The 22,104-nt window shown below is 41.4% G+C and overlaps 1 protein-coding gene across 1 annotated transcript; it reads left to right on the forward strand.

Annotated features, from left to right (window-relative positions):
• The first annotated feature begins 258 nt into the window (after positions 1–258).
• On the forward strand, positions 259–1,262 carry LOC135642733 (uncharacterized). The gene is made up of 2 exons (XM_065159124.1): positions 259–477; positions 571–1,262. Exons 1-2 carry the CDS (start codon positions 310–312, stop codon positions 1,117–1,119), a joined length of 717 nt encoding a protein of 238 aa, XP_065015196.1. The 5' UTR covers positions 259–309; the 3' UTR covers positions 1,120–1,262.
• Positions 1,263–22,104: the final 20,842 nt, after the last annotated feature.

Below are 22,104 nucleotides of genomic sequence, written 5' to 3' on the forward strand. Positions count from 1 at the left end.
GAGAAAGCTTACTGAGCATTAAGAAATCATTCTTATGTAGCTGCTGCCTTTGATGTCCAGTTTTACAAGCCAATGGATCTGAAAGTTCTACCCACCATCCACTGAGAAGAACACATCAACCTTGCTGAAGACACAAATACTGGAGCATCATCGAACAAAGTGTCGTTGCTGTCAGCCATGTCGTCTTGGTGGTGCGGAAATGGCCCCACATCCATCTGCATTTAGCTGGCCGTGTCTATAAGTACCGGGAGCTGCAACGCGTTGGTTCGCTGGAGCAACAGGAGCTACCCTAAGGGAGAGAAGTAAGGAATGGAGTGGAGGAAGAGCTATTTGGATCTCATACTGGTGCCCTTAGGCCTCCTCTTCCCCATCGTCTACCACCTCTGGCTGTGGCACAAGGTGCGGTCGCAGCCGCTGCGTACTATAATTGGAATTAACTCCGCCGGCCGGCGTTTCTGGGTGCAAGCCGTGATCAAGGTTCGTGACCATCTCTCTGCAACCTACAAAACTCTTCTGCGGTGTTCTGTTGATGACGATGAGAGATTGTTGTTCATGTGAATCTTGCCGTAGGACAACGATAAGAAGAACATTCTGGCGGTGCAAACGATCAGGAACACCATCATGGGATCGACCCTCATGGCCACCACCTCCATCCTCCTGTGCTCCGGCCTGGCCGCCGTCATCAGTAGCACGTACAGCGTCAAGAAGCCGCTGAACGACTCGGTGTTTGGTGCGCATGGGGAGTTCATGGTGTCTCTCAAGTACGTCGCCCTCCTCCTCATCTTCCTCTTCGCCTTCCTCTGCTACTCCCTCTCCATACGGTTCGTCAACCAGGCGAACTTCCTCGTCAACGTCGCCTGCGGCCTCGACGACGAGTGCCCGGTGACCCCCGACTACGTGTGCGATCTGCTGGAGAAGGGCTTCACTCTCAACACGGTGGGGAACCGGCTATTCTACGCCGCGCTGCCCATTCTGCTGTGGATATTTGGGCCTGTCCTCGTCGTCTTCTCATCGCTCACCATGGTTTTGATCTTGTACAACCTTGATGTCGTGTACGAGGAAGAGAAAGGTGGTGTGGGTGTGATGATGGAGAAGATAGGAGGGAAGGACTGCGTGTAAGCGACGTGGTGGGAAGGGTGGCGAATTGGGATGGTGGATGAATGGTGCCTTTTCTATTCTTGCTGATACTTCTTTGGTGCAGAGGGATCCATTTATCTTTAATCTGTATCCTTCATCTAAAGCATGCTCTGAAAACTTGCTTCCCTCTGGTCACTGCTACATTCAATGCTTGCTTAGTTCATACCTTGGAAGAAAGAACAGGGAACATTGCACCTTTAGGGAAGAAGGCTGATCAAAGCCCAAAAGAGCCCAAGTATGTATAGCATGTCAAAGGAGATAACTCTTGAGCTATGAGTTTGGTCACTAAGCAGCTTATTCCTCTCGTTAGTTACTATTTTGGCTTTGCAAATTGCTGTCATCTTCATCACCCTCTCTATACTTCAGCTTTTACTATGTATCATCTACTATAAGTTGATTGTGGTCAGAAAGCTTTGGTTCTCCCTTGCTGTCTTCAACAATGACACAAGTGCCTATAGCATATAGTCCAAATCAACCCCACTTGAACTTTCATTGCAGCTGAGAGTCTCTTTTGCTGATCTAAACTCATCTCAGATTTGAACTGGGCCTCTGTGTGGCCAAATTGTGAGAAGTAGTGTTTCTCCCACAAGTCACATTTAGGTTGGCTCATGAGTCTACCTTGTCATAGGTTAAGCTGATACACACCTTTTGTCATGTCACTTTGGTGTTGCCGACTACAACAGCTTAGAAAGCCGATATGAAAAGTTAAATTTGTATCATGTGTAATCAATTATAATACTCATAATTTATCCTTTCTCAAATATAAATCTAATTACCTCTCACATAAATTTCGAAGAAGTTAATATTTTTTCTATTTCTCTCACTAGAGCACCTAAAGTATACCTCACATTTTGCTATTCTCCTATTAAAATCTAGATATATATGAAACTCTAACTCTCTCTAAAAATCTCCTAAAATATAACTCATGAGTATTCAAAGTATACTTGATATCTTTCTCTCCCCCTAAGTCAAACTATGATTTTTAAGATTTTCTTCTTTCCGAAGGACTCATTTTCATATTAGGATTCTTTATTATCTTCATTCTTTATTATCTTCTAATACTAGTTCCAGAAATTTTAAAATACTTATCAATCTAGACACTTGAATGAATTCTTTAATAAGTTAGATCTGTTAAGTTTGAACAACATACCACACCCTAAGAAACTTAGAGAAAACATGTCTAATAATTCAGTTTTTTATCCACTCTACTTCAAGAGTTCTTTTTTCGATGGACTAATTATATATTGTCCCCTATGATTAGCTATATTTAATATTTCGATCCTGACATTTTTAAAAGTTCAATATTTGATCTTGTTTCTCCTCACATCATTTATTTTGCTGTTGGAAATACCGCATGTGCTATCACGTGTGAAAAATAACACTAAAATAGGATTAAAAAGATAATTTTACAATACTGTTCTTATCGATATTAATTTTTTCTTTTGTAACTTCTATAAAAGCAACAATCGAGAAACCAATAGTTCTATAGTAGCCGAGGAGACAAGATCATATGAGAGAGATCCTTTCTATCGAGTATTTCACTTTTCAACAAAAACTCTAAAAACAGAGAGAAAGGTGGAGTAGTTGTATCTCACTTCGTATCCTAACAAAACTTCTCTCTTGATTTTTTTTTCCTTTGGACGATGAGAATAGTATTATAAAATTATTTTTTTAAACTTATTTTAGTATCATTTTTCATACGGGATAATATGTGTAATATTTTCATCAATAGAATCGATGGTACGAAGATAAATAAAATTAAATATTTAAATTTCATAAGTATAAGGATCTTAATTTAAATTTTAAAAGTATAAAAATTATGATGTGAAAGAGAACTAATTAAAGAAGATTTTATCTAATTAGTTGTTTGCTCTCCTTTCGAAACCCATGGGAATAGCCATGCAACAATCAAATTCCAAGGGTTGCTTAGGGAAAAGGGAAAGTTATGACTGGTGTTAGATCTTGAAGGCTTGCAAGTCAAAGTCGGATACTGGATGAGAATATCCCGAGCTGATTGAAAGCAATATGCAGTCTCTCAAAGACCACTGCATTGGGAAGAAGTGGTGAAGCATACAACACACTCTTAGTCTCCCAATAGTAGGCATCTGCACAAACACTATTCTATAGCACCAACCCTGGTTGGGCAGCCACCGGCATGACCGACCTCATGCCCCAAGGCACCACTAGCCTCCCTTTCAACCGACGTTGGTGGTGGAGGTGGCTTTCCTCATCGGCTGACACTTAGCACCAAGGTAGCAGTAGGCAGGCAGGTGTTCATCACCCAGGTGGCTTTCCTCATCGGCTGACCGACCTCTGTTGCTCCACCTTCCTTGGCACCTGGAGCAGTAGTTATTTTAGTCACCATTATTATGGCTCATGGACTGCAGCCACCATAAGGAGGTGATCCTCCATGAATTCAAGTTTCACAAGAAGTTTGCCGTGATATTTTTAGCATGTTTCTGATGTTGGAGTTTGGGCCCTCCCTAGTTGCAGTCAATGGCCAAAACCAAGAACATGCTTCAAGCATTAACGGAACAAACATTACATTGCAAGAATCAATTTTTTGTATCAATTCTTTGGTGCATATGAATCTTCAATAGCACCGTATTGAGACATGAGAGCAGCGTGGTCGGTCATGTCATGAGCCGCGCCAACGAGTTCATCCTCATTACGACATACAGTTTAGTGTTGAATTAAGAAATAGGTTAAGAAAAATATGATTTTATTCGTTTAGGATGAGATTTTCCTTGATCAATCACTTAAATCTCGTAATCAAATCAGTTATCTGAGATTGTTTCTATCACCAAATCAATTATTCAAATTTGAGATTGTCTCTATCATAATCTTCGAAATGATCTTCTTTCATGCCCGCAAGATTAAACTTTTGTCAACGATGTCAATCTTGGACCGATGTAATTGAAATATTTTATAGGCAAGAGGCTTTTCAAGAGAGTCTACTAGTTGGATCAACAATATGTACATGAGAAACACGTAGTTGACAATTGATAACTTGATCTCTAACGAAGTGAAAGTCGATAGCAATGTGTATCATGTATGAGTGGAACATTGGATTAACACATAAGCAGGTGATACCGATATTATCATAATATATTGTAGGAGTGAATTTGGAGTTGATGTCAAGCTCCTGTAGCAGATTGATAACTTAGTAGTTAGTTCTACAATAGTTGTAGTGATGGCTTGGTATTCAGCTTCAGTGGTGGACTTTGTGATAATTTTTTTTTCTTAGAATTATAACTGATTAGATTTACACCAAGGACTACAATATAAGCTAATGTAGATGTTCTATCATTAATGTTGCCTATCCAATTAGCATCAACAAAAGCATGAAGATGAAGTGATGAGTGTTTACAAAGAAGAAGTCCATGATTAAGAGTCCTCGACTCATTTTACTATAGACCAATGGAGGGTCGATACATAAATTTATGATAATTTATTAACTGCAAATAAAATATCTGGACATATGAGAGGTAAGTATTGTAAATAACCAATTACTTATCAATTCTATATACGATGCATGGCTGCTATCATATAATTTGAGTGATTTAGTACTAGAGAGTGGTGTGACAACTTCTTTAGATTTCTATATATTTGCTTTTAATAGTATATCATAAATATACTTTTTTGAGATAGAAAATGTCCAAAAGATATGAATGTTATTTTCACTTCCAAAAAGTAGCTTAAGATTCTCAAATCTTTAATAGAGAATCGATCTGCCAACTACTTCAAAAATTATTTGATCTTCATAGAATTATTATATATAATAATAATATCATCCATATATACTAGTAGATATATATAGTATTTCTTTTTTGTTATCGTAGAAATAGCAAGGCATTAAACTTAGAGTTGATGACACAAAAAACGAGTCAAGTTCGGTATACCAAGCTCTTGGAGCTTAGCAAAGTTCATAAATAGTTTTTTATAATTTACAAATATTACTTGGATATTAAGGGTGGATGAAACCAATAGGTTGCTATATAAAGACATATTCAATTAAGGTACACTACAAGAAAGTATTATTAACATCCAATTGGCATATGTCCTAGCCTTAAGTGATAACCAAACTCAAGATAAGTCATATTATTGTCGGTTTAACAACTTGACTGAATGTTTTTGTGAAGTCAACACTTGATCGTTGGTGGAATCCTTTAGCCACTAGACATACCTTGTATTTGGCAACAGATCCATATGAGTTTCGGTTAATTCGAAAGATCTATTTACACCTGGTGATATTTTGTATGTGAAGAAATGATATAAGGGTCTATGTGACATTATAGAGTAGGGCATCATATTCTTCACATATGGCTTTGTGCTAGTATGAATATTTTTGGGCTTGGGTAATGGTTGTGGGTTCAATAAGTTTAAGTGAAGAGTTTCTGGTAGCATGGAGGTTGAGGATTTGACATGGTTTGAAAATATCACTTTTGGAGTATATTATCATACGATGTCTATGTGCAATAGTATGTGTCATAGGTATAGGAATTGGTGGAGAGTTATTGACACGTCGTTGATCAAATTGATACACTTCGGTATCACTTGGCCAAAGAGAGGATAAAAACATCAATTATGGTGCCAAGGGTATTACTTTATCGGGCATTATAAGATAAGTAGGTGAAGAAGATTATGATGACTTCATATTTATATTTGAGAGGGTATAAGCATGTATAGTTAGTAAAATAATATACGAAAATGACATAAAGTCTGAAATTGTCAAAAGAAGTAGTTGGGGTAGAGCTTCGGACATCGATGTAGGTAATTTCAAATGGTTTAAAGTAGGATATTAAAAATATTCTAAAAGATAGTTTATGACTTTTATTATTAAGACAAGCATCACAATGAGTTGAAACTCTACCTGATTTGGAAGTTGGAAGAGAGTAGCAAGAATGTAATTATTGTTGGATAGAGGGTGATGGATGACCAAGACGATGATGCCGCATATCAATTGAAGCAGCAACTACAGTAAGAGCGATTAGATGAGTGATTTTTGAAGTTGATAGTCACTCATAAATATTATCTTTATTTTGGTTTCGTACTAAGAATGCCCTCGTGCTTAAATCTTTTACAAGAAATGAGTCAGTAAATAATTCAATAGTGATATTATTTTATTTACAAAATTAAGAAACAAAAATAAGATTCCCTAAGGTTCATATAGAATATCATCGAGTGTAAAAGTGATGATATGTAAATTAAGTATAGTGGAATTAGTGTGAGTAATAAAGATTCTGTTACCGTCACCGACGATGATATCTTTATTGCATCCATAGTCATTGTGGATGGATAAATTCTATAGATCTGAATTAATATGATGAGAAGCATTAGAGTCAATAACCTAATTATTTGGATGAGTATTTAAAGTAGCTATGATATTTGCTTAAAGCCAATTGGGTGTAGTAGTAGGTTGGGTCAAGACCAACAGACTTTTGTTGAGTGTCCAATTTTATCATAGAGCTGACAAATGACTTTTCATTGATTATTATTATTGGGATGTTAGGACTATTGATAGTTGTATTGTAAGTTGTTTCCTGAGTTATTTGGATTGACGTTGCCACCATGATTGAAATATTGATAGTGTAATGAAAGATGATAACTCTGCGTGTTACCTATGTGTCCAAGAGGGGTATCTTATTCGGTCCTTTGAATTTCTTATTGCTTTGGTTATTCTTTTTTTTTAGATTTTTGGCTGACTTGAGTTATGATAGTTAGTCTTGTTATCCTCTCTTCTCTTTTTAGATATGTTTCATGATCAATCAACTTGTCATATAGTTCTTCAAAAGACATTTGTGAGTCTCATGCCTGAATTGCTATCGCCAATTTTTTATATTCGTTTCCTAGCTGTTCAAAGTGTAAACAATAACTTCTTCATTACGCAGGGATGACATATTAAAGCTGAAGTCATATATAAAAACTTTTATATTTTATATATAATCAACAATAGTACTTTCCTCTTATATTATTTTCATTAGAGTAGATAAGAGACTTAGTACACGAGTACGAGAGCGATTGGTGAGGGTAGTTAGTGCTTTGTAAGCTAATCACTTGAGTGATGACACGTGTGACTTGACACATAATCTTTTTTCTTATTATTATTATTTGATATTTTATCACTTTATATTATCTATTGCATGAATATATTGTGAAGTCCATAAATCTGTGCAATGAGAATTAAATCATGATGAGATCACGATAATGAGACCGATTCACCTTTAAACATAGATTCTAAATAATCTCGGTCATATATTACTCAAGAGGGATATCGAGATAACCAGACAGACGAGTGTGTTGTATATCCATCCATATGATGGATGCAATTGGTCTAATAACTACTCGTGTGAGGATACTAGGGATACAGTGCAGGTGCTCATTGGAGAATGAGTTCACTGATTGATTTGCTCATGAAATATTGGATGGTTGATGATACCTTATTTGTTAGACAATGATTCTGTCATCGGGACTACGACGTAGTGACCTAGTACATCTATAGTCGATGAGTCGAGTGAATTATTATGGAGATAATAATTCACTGAGCCAGAAGGAGTTTTGACAAGTATAACTCATGGCCAGCTCAATATTGGGCCTAGAGGGTCACACACATATGACAGGTATTGCGATGAGTAGAGGTTCAGATATATGATATTTATTGGAGCCCCTATCTTATTGGATATCCAATAAACCCTTGAATTAGTGGAAGACAACGATTTCGTCATCCCAATGGTATATCTGGTCATTAGAATTAAGATACCAAGGATGTCCTATATGAGTACTCCACTCTTTGATACTAGACTTATAGATTTGGAGGTTTCAGATCTAGCACAACCGGTCATCGAGAGTAGTAGCCAACCTTACGAGGGCTATTAAATGTCGATAGAGGATCGTTTGCTCTCAGTGTCATGAGAGGAATATCTCATATATTTTTGCTCAGGCAAATCCCTAGCTAGGGTCCTTCGGATTGAGAGAAAAAGAATTCTTCGGGAGAATCTGATTAGAGTGAAACTCAAGTAGAAACTATATGGGCCTAATAGTACCATACCTAGTATACGGTCTCTGGGGTATTAGATGGATGATGGACTATAGATACATGGTAATTGAGGACAGATAGTTCCAAATGATTGGATTCCCTTATTTCGTTTGGGGATTACGGCGTAGTGGTCTAGTACGTCCACAATCGATGAGTCGAGTGAATTATTATAAAAATAATAATTCACCGAGTTAGAAAGAAGTTCTAATAGGTATAACTCATGACCAGCTCGATATTGGGCCTAGAGGGTCATACACATATGATAGGTATTGCGACGAGTAGATGTTCATATACGAGATTTTCATTGGAGCCCTTATCTTATTGGATATCCAATAAGCCCTTGAATTATTGGATCCTATGAATAATAAGAGCTAATAAGAGATTATTGAGTATAGACCTACTAATTTAAGAGGTTTGGGTAGTTGGATGGAGATCCAGTACCCAATATGATATGATTCATTAGGGTTAAGTTGATAGGGAGTCTCCATAAATAGGAGGAACTAAAGACCTATAGGCTAGAGGTTCTTTTGGCTGCCTCCTACTATTCTCCTCTCTCCCTCTCCTCCTTATATTGCAACCCCTATTTGGAGGCTTGTGGACAACAAGAAGGGGTAACCCCTTCTTAATTGCGTGGTGCACGTGAGGAAGAATTTTGGGTAGTGATTTGAGGAGCATCTTCGCAACCCCTACTGTGTGGATCACCTCTAGAAAGGAGGATAGTTGACCTCCTTCATCCTTTCCTATAGATCTATAGGTTTTCAGGGATATACGATCTCCCTAGCTAATTCTCTTATACGTAGTTTTTTAGTTTCGTAGGTTTTTGCACACCAACTTTTGCCCGACGATGAAACCTTCTTTTCTGCGGGAATTTTGGGATTTTATTTTTTTGTTCTTCCACTATGCATGTGATGTCACCCTAAATTTCCCAACAATTTATAACTTCGACCATGCGTTTGCTATAGTATTGCATAAAGATATTAGTAGTGCTATGGATCTAATAACTGAGGCTTGAATTACTTGTATACCATAAGATGAAAAATAGGTTTTTAAGGCTTGGTATTTACCTCCTCTATCAGAATAAATTGTTTTAACGGTAGATTGAAAAAAGTTTTCAACCAACTTCCTAAAGCGGGTGAATACTAAGACTGAAAAAAGTTTTTGACCAACTTCCTAATGATGATAAGTCGAGGCGGTGAAACCCATGTGAGCGAATTGTCACGAATGGTCGTCGTGCACCCGCAACTCCATTCAATGAACCGTTCTTCACTTTCATCTACATGTACAGCTGCTTGGCAGCATGTTTTGGCTTGATTTTAAATCATTTTACTTGTAAAAATATAAGTTCGAATAAGTTGCTGCGCTACAGTGCAACTACTCACCGAACCAAGCAAAATAGCCCAAACAGCTCCATTTTCACGTGCCACGGGCTATTTTCTGCAGCCCGCTGCTGCATACGAAATGTCAGCCATGTTAGCACCCTAGTGCTAGTCATAGGTGCCCAGCAAGCCAAAAGTGATTGCACGTGTGACTTGATACAAAATCTTTTTTCTTATTATATTTTGACATATATCACTTTATAACTATTGCATATATATATATATATATATATATATATATATATATATATATATATATATATATATATATATATATATTGTGATGTCCTTGGATTTGTGCAATAGGAATCGGATCGAGATAAGATCACAAAAATGAGATCGACTCACCTTTAAACACATATCCTAAATAATCCTGGTCATAGGTTACTCGAGAGAGACATCGTGATAACCGGACAACCTAGTGTGCTGTATACCCGTCCATATGATGGATGTAGCTGGTCTCATAGCTGCTCGTGTAGGGACACCTGGGATACAGTACAAGTGCTAATTGGAGAATGAGTTCACTGATTGATCCGCTTACGGAATGCTGGATAGTTGATGATGTCTTATTGTCAGACAGCGATTCCGTAGTCCTAGTGGTATATTTGGTCCTTAGACTTGAGACACCAAGGATGTCCTGTATGAGTGCTCCACTCTTTGATGCCAGACTTATAGGTTTGGCTGTCCCAAATCTAGTACAGCTGGTCATTGGGAGTGGTAGTCGACCTTACGAGGGCTATTGAGTGTCGATAGAGGATCATCCACTCTCGGCATCATGAGAAGAATATCCCATGTATTCTTGGTCAGACAAATCCCTAGCTAGGGTCATTCGAGTTGAGTAGAAACCGTATTGGTCTGACAGCACCATGCTCGATATACGGTCTCTGAGATATTAGATGGATGAGGGACTATATGTATATGGTAACTGAGGACAGACAGGTCCAATGGATTGGATTTCCCTGTATCGTCTGGGGACTACGGCGTAGTGGCCTAGTACGTCCGTAGTTGATGAGTCGAGTGAATTATTATAGAGATAATAATTCACTGAGTTAGAAGGAGTTTTGACAGGTATAACTTACAGCCAGCTTGATATTGGGCCTAGAAGGTCACACACATATGGTAGGCATTGCGATGAGTAGAGGTTCGGATATGAGATATCCAACGGAGCCCTTGTCTTATTGGATATCCAATAAGCCCCTGAATTATTGGATCTCACGGACGAGATCCAATAAGAGCCCATGAGAGATTATTGGATAGAGATCCAGTAATCTAAAAGGCTTGGGTTATTGGATGCAGATCCAATACCCACTAGGGGAGGATCCATTAGGGTTTGACAGGGGACCTCTATAAATAGGAGGTATTCAGAGCTTTATAGGCTAGAGCCTTTGCTTGCCTCTCCTATTCTCCTCCCCCTCTCCACCTCAGAGCAGGCCTGGAGTTTTGAGGAGCGTCGTCGCAGCCCTGCTGTGTGGATCACCGCTAGCGTGGAAGACGCTTGACCTCCTTCACCCTCTCCTAAAGATCTGTAAGGAAATAGGGATATACGATCTCCCTAGGTAACATAATCTACTCTATACGCAGTTTTAAGTTTCGTGGATTTTGCGCACCAATCTTCGCACGACGACGAACATCTCGTTGGAAATCGAGGATTTTGTTTTCTTGTTCTTCCGCTGCACATGTGATGTCGCCCCCAAGATTTCCCAACAGTAGTATCAAAGCTAGGTTGTTCGTGCGACAGATTGGTTTTGAACTGCGTGTGTTGTGTTTTGAAGAAACTTTTGACGTCAAAATCGTTGATGCAATAACGAGAAAGGACAACAACAGTTACTGCTCTCGATCTATGTGCGTGCAGCGCAATCGCAAGCAGGCATCACAGGGGCTGCGTCTGCAGCAGTCGGCCGGTGGCCTGCTTGTAGTAGGCTTGCGTCTGACGGGGCTGGCAGCTCGCAGGCAGAGGCGCCTGCGACCGCTTCTCCCGCGGGGTGCGGCGCCGTAGGGCAGTAGCGAACGCTTGGCGGGACAACACCACCTGCGGGCGTTGCCCCGCGGGCAGAACCGTGGAGGCGGCGGCGGCGCCCGCAGGAGCGCCCACCTGCAACGGCAGCGCCTCCAGCGGGCGTGCCGCCTGCAGGCGAGGGCAGCGCCCTCGCCCCATCGCATAGGCCGCCGCCAGCAGGGTGGCGACGGCGGCGGCAGCAGGGGAGTAGTGCATTAGGGCATTCTTGGGCAAAAAGATAGTATTACCCCTATGAATTTTAGAATTTAAATTTTATCTTTTTATCCAAATTATGAAAATACCCCTATGAATTCAAAAATTTCCTATATGTCCCTGATTTCATAAAATACTAATTAATTAAAATATTTAGTTGATTATTATTTTTATCATTATCTGGTAGTCCTACATGATGATGATTATTTATACATGTGATGTATGATGTGTGGATATGATGTGTGTACTTGTGATTATTATTATTGGGGTCTGCGAGCCTTTATTATATTTCTCGTTTATTATCGGGCTTGCTTGCCTATGATTAAGTTGTAATCACATGAGCAGGCGCAGCGGGAGCGTGGATGCGATAGCGGGGCCCACGAGACGAACGATCGCGATGTATGAAGATGCATCGAGATGTCGACGGAACCGACGAGGACGAGATGGACGATCACATGGCATGAAGATGCATCGTTGCACACATAGATCTTGATGTGAGTGATTAAGCCTACTGGCTCGGGCCTAATCACATTAGGTTGTGGTCCATGATCATCTGGTGTGATTGCTTATACACATACTAGATATGTATATATATTTGCATGCGATGTAGATATATATTAAATATGTATATGTGTGATATATCATATTAGGAGACCAAATCATAGAAACATCTCTCTCGATAATATTAACTCGATAAACGTGAGGTAATTAGATTGACCCACGTGGCATTCTATCGTTATAAGTAGGAACCGATTCCCGGTGTAGGTTGAGTTGGTCGAGTCCCTCGAGACTCACCTATATCGCGATTCGCTATCTTGCTTATGATATAGAGATGTCACCGGTGACCTGAGGACATGGTATGCTTGGTCGAGTCTCTCGAGAGTATATCATCAAATCAGACTCATCTTGTAATGAAGGTGTTGACTTAACCGAGCATCATGGTTGGTCGAGTCCCTCGAGACCATGGTGATTCGGAGGCCGAACAGGACGGGAATCATAAGGAGTTATGATCGGTAAGAGTTGCCTACCTTTTAGGCTTAGTGTGATTGGTCGAGTCCCTCGAGGTTACACTAAGACGCTGATTGGATCCTGATCCCCAGTAGAAGTTTGCCGGAGACTTTCGTTTCACGTGCTAAGGGTGTCGCGTGACTCGTTAGTAAAATAGTGGGAGCATATTAAGGTAGAAGTCCATATCTTGATAGTTTATTTCTTGCAAAATCTGTATGCTATTCATTTCTGCTGCATCTTTATTTTCATAAAATGTCGCTTTCAAATCCCTTACGTGGCATACTTGATGTCAACCATCTCACTGGTCAAAATTATACGGATTGGCTCCGTAACTTGAAAATTATTCTCACGGCGGAGAAAATCATGTACGTCCTTGATAAAGTGATGCTTATGCCCGAAGAAAGGGCAAGCGAGGATGAGATCGCTCGCTACGTGAAGTACATTGATGACTCCACTCTTGCTCAGTGCTATATGTTGGGCTCTATGACTCCTGAGTTATAGAGACAATATGAAAATATGTATGCTAGATCCATTCTCCTACATGTCCGTAAATTGTTTGAGGAACAGGGAAGGACTCAGCGATATGAGATATTCAAGAGCCTCTTCCGCGCTAGGATGACTGAGGGGACACTGGTTCAGAACCATGTCCTAAAGATGATTGAGTGGATAGAGAAACTCACAGGTCTAGGAATGGTCCTAAAGGATAACTTGTGTGTGGACATTGTGCTTCAGTTCCTACCAAATTCCTTTTCACAGTTCATAATGAATTTTAATATGAACAAGCTTGAGGTGACTCTCCCAAAGCTCCTCAATATGTTGAGGGAGGTAGATAGTACTATTAAGAAAGAGAAGCTAGGTCTTTACACTAGTGAGACCAGAAAGAAAAGGAAAGCAGAAAGGTCCCTTAAGAAGGGAAAGGGCAAGGGCAGACCAGGTAAAGCAAAAGTTGCTAAGAAAGACCTAGCAAAAGATAAAGGTCAGTGCTTCCACTATGGTAAAGATGGGCACTAGAAGAGGAACTACAAAGAGTACCTTGCAGAAAGGGCAAAATAGAAGCTTGGAGAAGCTTCAGGTACATTCATGAATGTAAATGTGTCCAAGAGGAAACGAGATGAGATGAACAGTGCATACCTGTGGCATTGTAGGCTAGGTCACATCCATGAGAGAATGATTCAAAAGTTGCTAAATGATGGATATCTAGATCCATTCGACTATGTGTCATATGCAACTTGCGAGCCTTGCCTTCGTGGAAAACTAACCAACTCTCTATTCAGTGGAACTGGAGAGAGAGCCACTGAGCTATTGGAACTCATATATAGTGATGTATGTGGACCCATGTCAACTCATGCCATTAGTGGATACTCCTACTTCATTACTATTACTAATGATTTCTTAAGGTATTGATAGGTGTACTTAATGAAGTACAAGTCCGGGGCCTTTGAGAAATTCAGAGAGTATAAGAATGAGGTGGAGAACCAGATTGGAAAGAGTATCAAAATTCTTCGATCAGATCGAGGAGGTGAGTATTTAAGTACATAATTTACTCAATTCCTCAAGGACTGTGGGATATTAACCCAATGGATACCTCCTTATACACCTTAGCTCAATGGTGTCTCTGAAAGGAGAAATCGTATGCTATTAGACATGGTACGGTCCATGATGAGTTTCGCTGACCTACCCATCTCATTCTAGGGATATGCCCTAGAAACCGCAGCTTACCTTCTAAATAAAGTTCCAACTAAGTCGGTAGTATCTATACCATATGAGATGTGGAAAGGGAAGAAGTCATAAGATTTGGGGCTACCCTGCCTACGTTAAAAGACACAACCCCGATAAGTTAGAATCAATGACAGAGCGATGCAAATTTATAGGATACCTCAAGGAAACTTGTAAGTATTATTTCTATCATCTCGAGGACCAAAAGGTTTTTATAACTAAGAGAGCAGTGTTCCTCGAGAAGGAACACATTCTTGGCGGAGATAGTGGGAGAATGATAGAGTTGAGCGAGGTTGGAGAACCAAGCTCAAGCACCACTCTATAGCCCGAGTCTATTCAGGTACCTAATACACAAGTTTCAACTTTACGTAGGTTTGATAGAGTATCCCATCCTCTTGAGAGATATGTGGGACATATTAGAGGAGAGGATGTTGAGGATATTGATCCTCAGACCTACAAGGAGGCTATTATGAGTATAGACTCCAGGAAGTGGCAAGAAGCCATGAATTCTGAGATGGATTCTATGTACTCCAACAAGGTTTGGAACCTAGTTGATGCACCTGAAGGTGTTGTACCCATCAGTTGCAAGCGGATTTTTAAGAAAAAGATCGAAGTAGATAGAAAGGTAGAGACCTATAAAGCAAGGCTAGTGGCTAAGGGGTATCGTCAAAGGCAAGGTGTTGACTACGATGAAACCTTCTCACCCGTAGCAATGTTGAAATCCATCATAAATCTATTGGCTATTGCAACACATTATGATTATGAGATCTGACAGATGGATGTGAAAACCGCATTTCTCAATGGGAACCTCGAGGAGGAGGTGTATATGATGCAACATGAGGGATTCGTATCCAAGAACTGCCTAGATAAGGTGTGTAGGTTGCTTAGATCCATTTATGGACTAAAGCAAGCTTCCTGAAGTTGGAACATAAGATTTGATGAGGCAATCAGATCTTATGACTTCGTTAAGAACGAAGATGAGCCTTGTGTGTACAGGAAGGTAAGTGGAAGTGCTATCACCTTTTTGGTGTTATATGTGGATGACATCCTGATCATTGGGAATGACGTAGGAATGCTATCCATAGGAAAGGCTTGATTATCTATACACTTCTCCATGAAGGACTTAGGGGAAGCATCCTATATCTTGGGGATTAGAATTTATAGAGATAGATCCAAGAGGATGCTTGGCTTGTCCCAATCCAAGTACATAGAAACCATTGTCAAAAGGTTTGGCATGGAAAATTCTAAGAGAGGTCCCAAACTGATGAGACATGTGATATCACTTTCTACGAGTATGTCCCCAAAGACTCCAAAAGAAAGGGCGAACATAGATATGATATCTTATGTCTTAGTAATAGGGTCTATCATGTATGTCATGCTATGTACTAGGCCTGATATGGCGTATGCTCTGAGTGTCACGAGCAGGTATCAAGCGGATCCAGGCTTAGAGCATTGGAAAGCAGTAAAGTGTATCCTTAAGTACTTGAGAAGGACTAAGGATCTTTTACTAGTATATGGAGGTAGTAGCCTTAAGGTTGAAGGCTACACAGACTCAAGTTTTCATTCTAATGTCGATGATAGCAAGTCGAATTCGGGATACGTGTATACCTTGAATGGAGGAGCAGTGTGTTGGAAGAGTTCCAAGCAAGATACTACTGCTGACTCGACCACAGAGGCAGAGTACATTACTGCATCAGATACAGCAAAGGAGGGAGTCTGGGTGAAGAAGTTCATCACAGATTTGGCAGTCGTGCCGGGTAGCGAGGAGCTGATCTCCTTATATTGCGACAACAACGGGGCGATTACTTAAGCGAAGGAACCCATGTCTCACCAGAAATCTAAGCATGTTCTGAGGAGGTTCCACCGTATCAAAGAGATCGTAACCCGAGGAGATGTAGTAGTGGAAAGAGTTCCATCCGAAGATAACATTGCAGATCCACTAACAAAGCCGTTGTCTCAGATTGTCTTTGAGCGTCACAGGGGTCTGATGGGGATCAGCTTTAGGTCAAATGGGAGATTGCTAGTCATAGGTGCCCAACAAGCCAATCACATGAGTGATGGCACATGGGACTTGATACAGAATCTTTTTGCTTATTATATTTTGGCATATATCACTTTATAACTATTACACACACACACACACACACACACACACACACATATATATATATATATATATATATATATATATATATATTGTGATGTCCTTGGATTTGTGCAATAGGAATCAGATCGTGATGAGATCACGAAAATGAGATCGATTCACCTTTAAACATATATCCTAAATAATCCTGGTCATAGGTTGCTCGAGAGGGACATCGTGATAACCGGACAGATTGGTGTGCTGTATACCCATCCATATGATGAATGCAGTTGGTCTCGTAGCTTCTCGTGTAGGGACACTAGGGATACAATACAGGTGCTAATTGGAGAATGAGTTTACTAATTGATCCGCTTACGGAATGCTGGATAGTTGATGATGCCTTATTGTCAGATAGCGATTCCGTAGTCCTAGTGGTATATCTGGTCCTTAGACTTGAGACACCAAGGATGTCTTGTATGAGTGCTCCACTCTTTGATACCAGACTTATAGGTTTGACTTTCCCAGATCTAGTACAGCTGGTCATTGGGAGTGGTAGTCGACCTTACGAGGGCTATTGAGTGTCGATAGAGGATCATCCACTCTCGGCGTGATGAGAGGAATATCCCATATGTTCTTGGTCAGGAAAATCCCTGGCTAGGGTCATTCGGGTTGAGAGAGAAAGAGTTCTCCAGGAAAATCCGATTAGAGCGAGACTCGAGTAGAAACCGTATGAGTCTGACAACACCATGCTCGATATACAGTCTCTGGGATATTAGATGGATGAGGGACTATAGGTATATGGTAACTGAGGACAGACAGGTCCAATGGATTGGATTCCCCTGTATCGTCTAGGGACTACGACGTAGTGGCCTAGTACGTCCGTAGTCGATAAGTCGAGTGAATTATTACAGAGATAATAATTCACTGAGTTAGAAGGAGTTCTGACAGGTATGACTCACGGTCAGCTTGATATTGGGCCTAGAAGGTCACACACATATGGTAGGCATTGCGATGAGTAGAGGTTCGGATATGAGATATCCGGTGGAGTCCTTGTCTTATTGGATATCCAATAAGCCTCTGAGTTATTGGATCCCATGGACGAGATCTAATAAAAGCCCATAAGAGATTATTGGATAGAGATCCAGTAATCTAAAAGGCTTGGGTTATTGGATGCAGATCTAATACCCACTAGGGGAGGATCCATTAGGGTTTAACAGGGGACCTCTATAAATAGGAGGTATTCAGAGCCTTATAGGCTAGAGCTTTTGCTTGCCTCTCCTATTCTCCTCCCCATCTCCACCCCAAAGCAGGCATGGAGTTTTGAGGAGCGTCGTTGCAGCCCTACTGTGTGGATCACCGCTAGAGAGGAGGACGCTTGACCTCCTTCATCCTCTCCTAAAGATCTACAAGGAAACAAGGATATACGATCTCCCTAGGTAACACAATCTACTCTATACGCAGTTTTAAGTTTCACAGATTTTGCGCACCAATCTTCGCACGACGACGAACATATCTTTGGGAATCGGGGATTTTATTTTCTTGTTCTTTCGCTGCACATGTGATGTCGCTCCCAAGATTTCCCAACACCTAGAACTACCCGGGTGGCACCATGGGGGATGAGGCTTCAGTATAGTGTTAGGCATTAAACAATCTTTCTCAAGTTCACACGTTACCTTAACGGGAACTTGTTGTCGCACTCGACACCCGGTAAGAAGTTGTTTGTGGACTTGCAGCTGTTCGTTTAACCTTCTAATGTCCTTGTTTTCCTCCTCTCCCGTTTTTCTCTTGTGTATGCAAGGTGCTCGTTGAATTTCTTGTAAAGCTTCCCCTTTTCACGAGATGTTGGGACTTGTCCATCGCTCGTTCTTCGAACTAATCAACTTTCTCTTTTATAGGTCCTTCGGGACCTGTGAGAGGTTGCAAGTGGGCTGATCTTTATGAATGCATATCGCAAGGGCGAAGCGTGACTTAGGCAATGTAAGCTAAGTTCGCATCTTTGCCGCAAAGGTGTCTTGCGACTTAGGCAATGTAAGCTAAGTTCACGTCTTTGCCGCAAGGGTGCCTCGCGACTTAGGCAACGCAAGCTAAGTTTGCATCTTTAATACAAGGGTGCATCATGGCTTAGGAAATTCTAGCTAAGCCCATGACATTGTGGTATCAGAGCGGTCAAGCAATTCAAGCAAGCAGCGAAGGAACTTCACATTTTCGCTATGACAAAGCATCATGGCGAATCAAGCAAGATGGGGTAAGCCGGACCCTTGGCCTAAGTAGCCGCAGGTGGGTTGTAAGTGCATACTCGCTCTCATATCATTGGAGCCACTCAAGTGGAGCAAGGTAGCGAACATGACGGGTGAGAAGTTGGCTACTCTCTGCGAGCAGAGGAGGCACAATCGAGAGTCCCAACCGGGAGGAAGAGCCATAAGGAGAGACTCACATCGGCGAAAACCCACTTGGATGTTCTTGAAGAAAGCTTGGAGGAACTCTACCATGGCCAACGAAGGCTTGTTGGGATAAAGAGCTCGCAAAAAGAAGCAGAGTCCCGGATCGACAAGGTTGAGGCCCTAGTCGACCGATTGTCAGATGACACCAAAGACTCCATGCTACACTTGCAGGAAGTTGTGGCGGATCTCACTTCCAAGGTGACCATACTCACGAGGGCACTGAATGCGGGAGGAAGCAACACCCATGTTGCACCAGCATAAAACTTAAGAGCACTCGAGCCGCATTGTTATGGAGGTACCCGAGATGCCAAAGAGCTCGAGAATTTCCTGTCCGACATGGAACAAGACTTTCGAGCTATGAGGCCTGATTCTGAAGAAATCAAAGTTTCTATAGCAACTATGTATCTAAATAGAAATGCAAAACTTTGGTGGAAAACTCGTTGGGAGGAGATCCAACAAGGTCGGTGTCGAGTTGACACATGGGAGGAATTGAAGCGGGAGTTGAGAACTTAGTTCCTATCAGAGAACACAGAGTTCATTGCAAGAAGGAAGTTGAGACAACTCTGCCAAAATATTTCCATTCACGACTACGTGAAGTAATTTTCTGTGCTAATACTGGATATACAGGACATGTTCGAGAAGGATAAGCTGTTCAGCTTCCTCGATGGTTTGAAGCCATGGGCTCAACAAGAACTACATTGAAAGAATATCGCTGATGTGATTGGGGCAATTGTTGCCGCAGAAAGGCTTACGGACTTTGTTTCCTTTGAAGACCCGGGAAAAAGGAAACAATCTTTAAGCAATCACCCTCCAAAATATTCTCGAGGGAAGGAGCTCGTAGGCAAACAAAGGAAGAAGAGTTCCCATAAAGGGCCAAGCCCGAAAGGCAAGGCCTCGAAACCTAGCGGATGCTTCTTGTATGGAGGGTCGCACATGGTGAGAGAGTGCCCTTAAAAACTGGCACTCAATGCTTTAATAGCTTCCATCCACACCCTCCCGATCGGACAAGGGCAAGGTTGTCACTCTTAGTTCGAGTAGTTCTGAATCCAGCAGCGATGATGAAGAGTTGCAAGGACCCTGGATGGGAGCAATGCATTTGCTGAATACCATACGGGGTCAAGTGGGGGGAACACGAAGATAAGGCTACATAAAGCAGGAAGTGGCAAGCTGATATACATAGACATAAAGCTCAATGGCCAAACGACCCATGCAATAATGGACACGGGCGCTACCCACAACTTCACTGCCGATCAAGAAGTAAAGTGACTTGGGCTGATCTTGGAGAAGAGTCCAAGTAGAATGAAGGCGGTGCACCCGGTGGCCAAAAAAATCTTCGGGTTGGCAAAGGGAGTTCCCATCAAGATTAAAACATGGAGCGGGAGCACAAACATGATGGCGGTGCCACTGGATGACTTCCAAGTGATTCTTGGAATGAAATTTATGCACGCAGCGAAGTTAGTGCCAATGCCGTTCCTGAACTCCCTATCTGTGATGGGAGGTGACGACCCCTGCATGGTTCCCATCTCTTAGAGAGGAGCTAGGGAACCCCAACATATATCGATATTACAACTGACAAAAGAGGTGCGAAAAGGTGAATTAACATCCGTGGCTGCTACGAAGCTAGAGCCACTTGACGAGAAGGCCATTCATGAACCTGCTATGGTGGCGAACGTCCTGAAAGAGTTCATTGACATTACGCCACCCGAGTTGCCAAAGACTCTTTCGCTACACAGAGGCGTGGATCACAACATCGAGCTAGAGCCAAGAGTGAAGCCTTCAGTGAGACCACCCTACCACATGCCCTCGCCAGAGTTGACAGAACTCAGAAAGCATTTAGGTGAACTGCTAAGCGATGGTCTCATCCATAGTTTTAAAGCACTATTTGGAGCTCCAGTTCTCTTCCAGAAGAAACAAGTGTTAGGACTCTAGCTAGGAGAGTCCTAATTGAGAGGGACATTCATGTAAAACTGTTATGACTTTAGCTAGGAGAGTCCTAATTGAGAGGGACATTCTGTTAGGACTCTAGCTAGGAGAATCCTAATTGAGAGAGACATTCTGTTAGGACTCTAGTTAGGAAAGTCCTAATTGAGAGAGACATTCAGGTAGGAGGTTTTTTCTTAGAGAAGAATTAGGAGTTGTAAGGGAATAGGAGTCTTGAGTAGGAGTCCTATTAGGAGTTGGTTAGAAGTAAGAGTCTTAAGTAGGAGTCCTATTAGGAGTTAGGGTTTAGAAGCCCTATAAATAGCCATGTATTCCTCCTCTTTTCTCAAGCAATAGATGAATCTTTTCTGCAGCCTTTGAGCAGCAACTTGGAGGGAGGAACCCCTATAGAGTTCCAAGGAGGCCGATCCCCTAAAGAGATCAACCCCAAGTTTAGAATCTGCAAGGGTTCTAACAACAAGATGGGAGCCTCCGACTATGCGTCGATTACCGAGCCCTTAACAAAGTGACGATAAAAAATAAGTATCTCATCCTACTCATCGCGGACTTGTTCGACCAGTTGGGCAAAGCCAAGTATTTCTCAAAACTCGACCTCCGGTCGGGGTATTGCCAGTGCGCATTGCTGAAAGTAACGAAGCGAAGACTACTTGCATGACCATGTATGGAGTGTTTGAGTTCTTGGTGATGCCTTTTAGCTTAACCAACGCTCCGGTCACGTTCTACACTCTCATGAACTAGCTATTCAAGGAGTATTTGGATAATTTCGTTGTCGTCTACTTAGACGATATCATTGTCTACAGTCAAATGCTCGAGTCAAGCACCTTCGGATAATTTTCAAGGTTCTCAGGGAGAATACTTTGTTCGTGAAAAGGGGAAAATGCTACTTTGCTCAAACATAGATCTTATTCTTGGGGCATCGAATTGGTGATGGCTTCATTCGGATGGATAAATCAAAGGTGCAAGCGGTTACGGAATGACGAACTCTAAATAAGGTGCTAGAGTTGAGATCATTCCTTGGCTTCGTCAACTACTATCGACACTTCATAGCGGGGTATTCGAAGCGTGCAACTCCACTGACGGAGTTGCTAAAGGAGCAGCCTTGGAGGTGGTCTAATAAATGTGAGATTGTATTCCAAGATCTAAAGGCTGTTGTATTG

The sequence above is a fragment of the Musa acuminata genome, chromosome BXJ3-7, assembly GCF_036884655.1.
Source record: "Musa acuminata AAA Group cultivar baxijiao chromosome BXJ3-7, Cavendish_Baxijiao_AAA, whole genome shotgun sequence".
NCBI lineage: Eukaryota > Viridiplantae > Streptophyta > Magnoliopsida > Zingiberales > Musaceae > Musa > Musa acuminata.

Excerpts from the sequence above, each read along its gene's own strand:
- LOC135642733 (XM_065159124.1), top strand. The coding sequence starts at position 310 with ATGGAGTGGAGGAAGAGCTATTTGGATCTCATACTGGTGCCCTTAGGC. Across the intron at positions 478-570 it reads GGGTGCAAGCCGTGATCAAG|GACAACGATAAGAAGAACAT; the intron begins GTTCGTGACCAT and ends ATCTTGCCGTAG.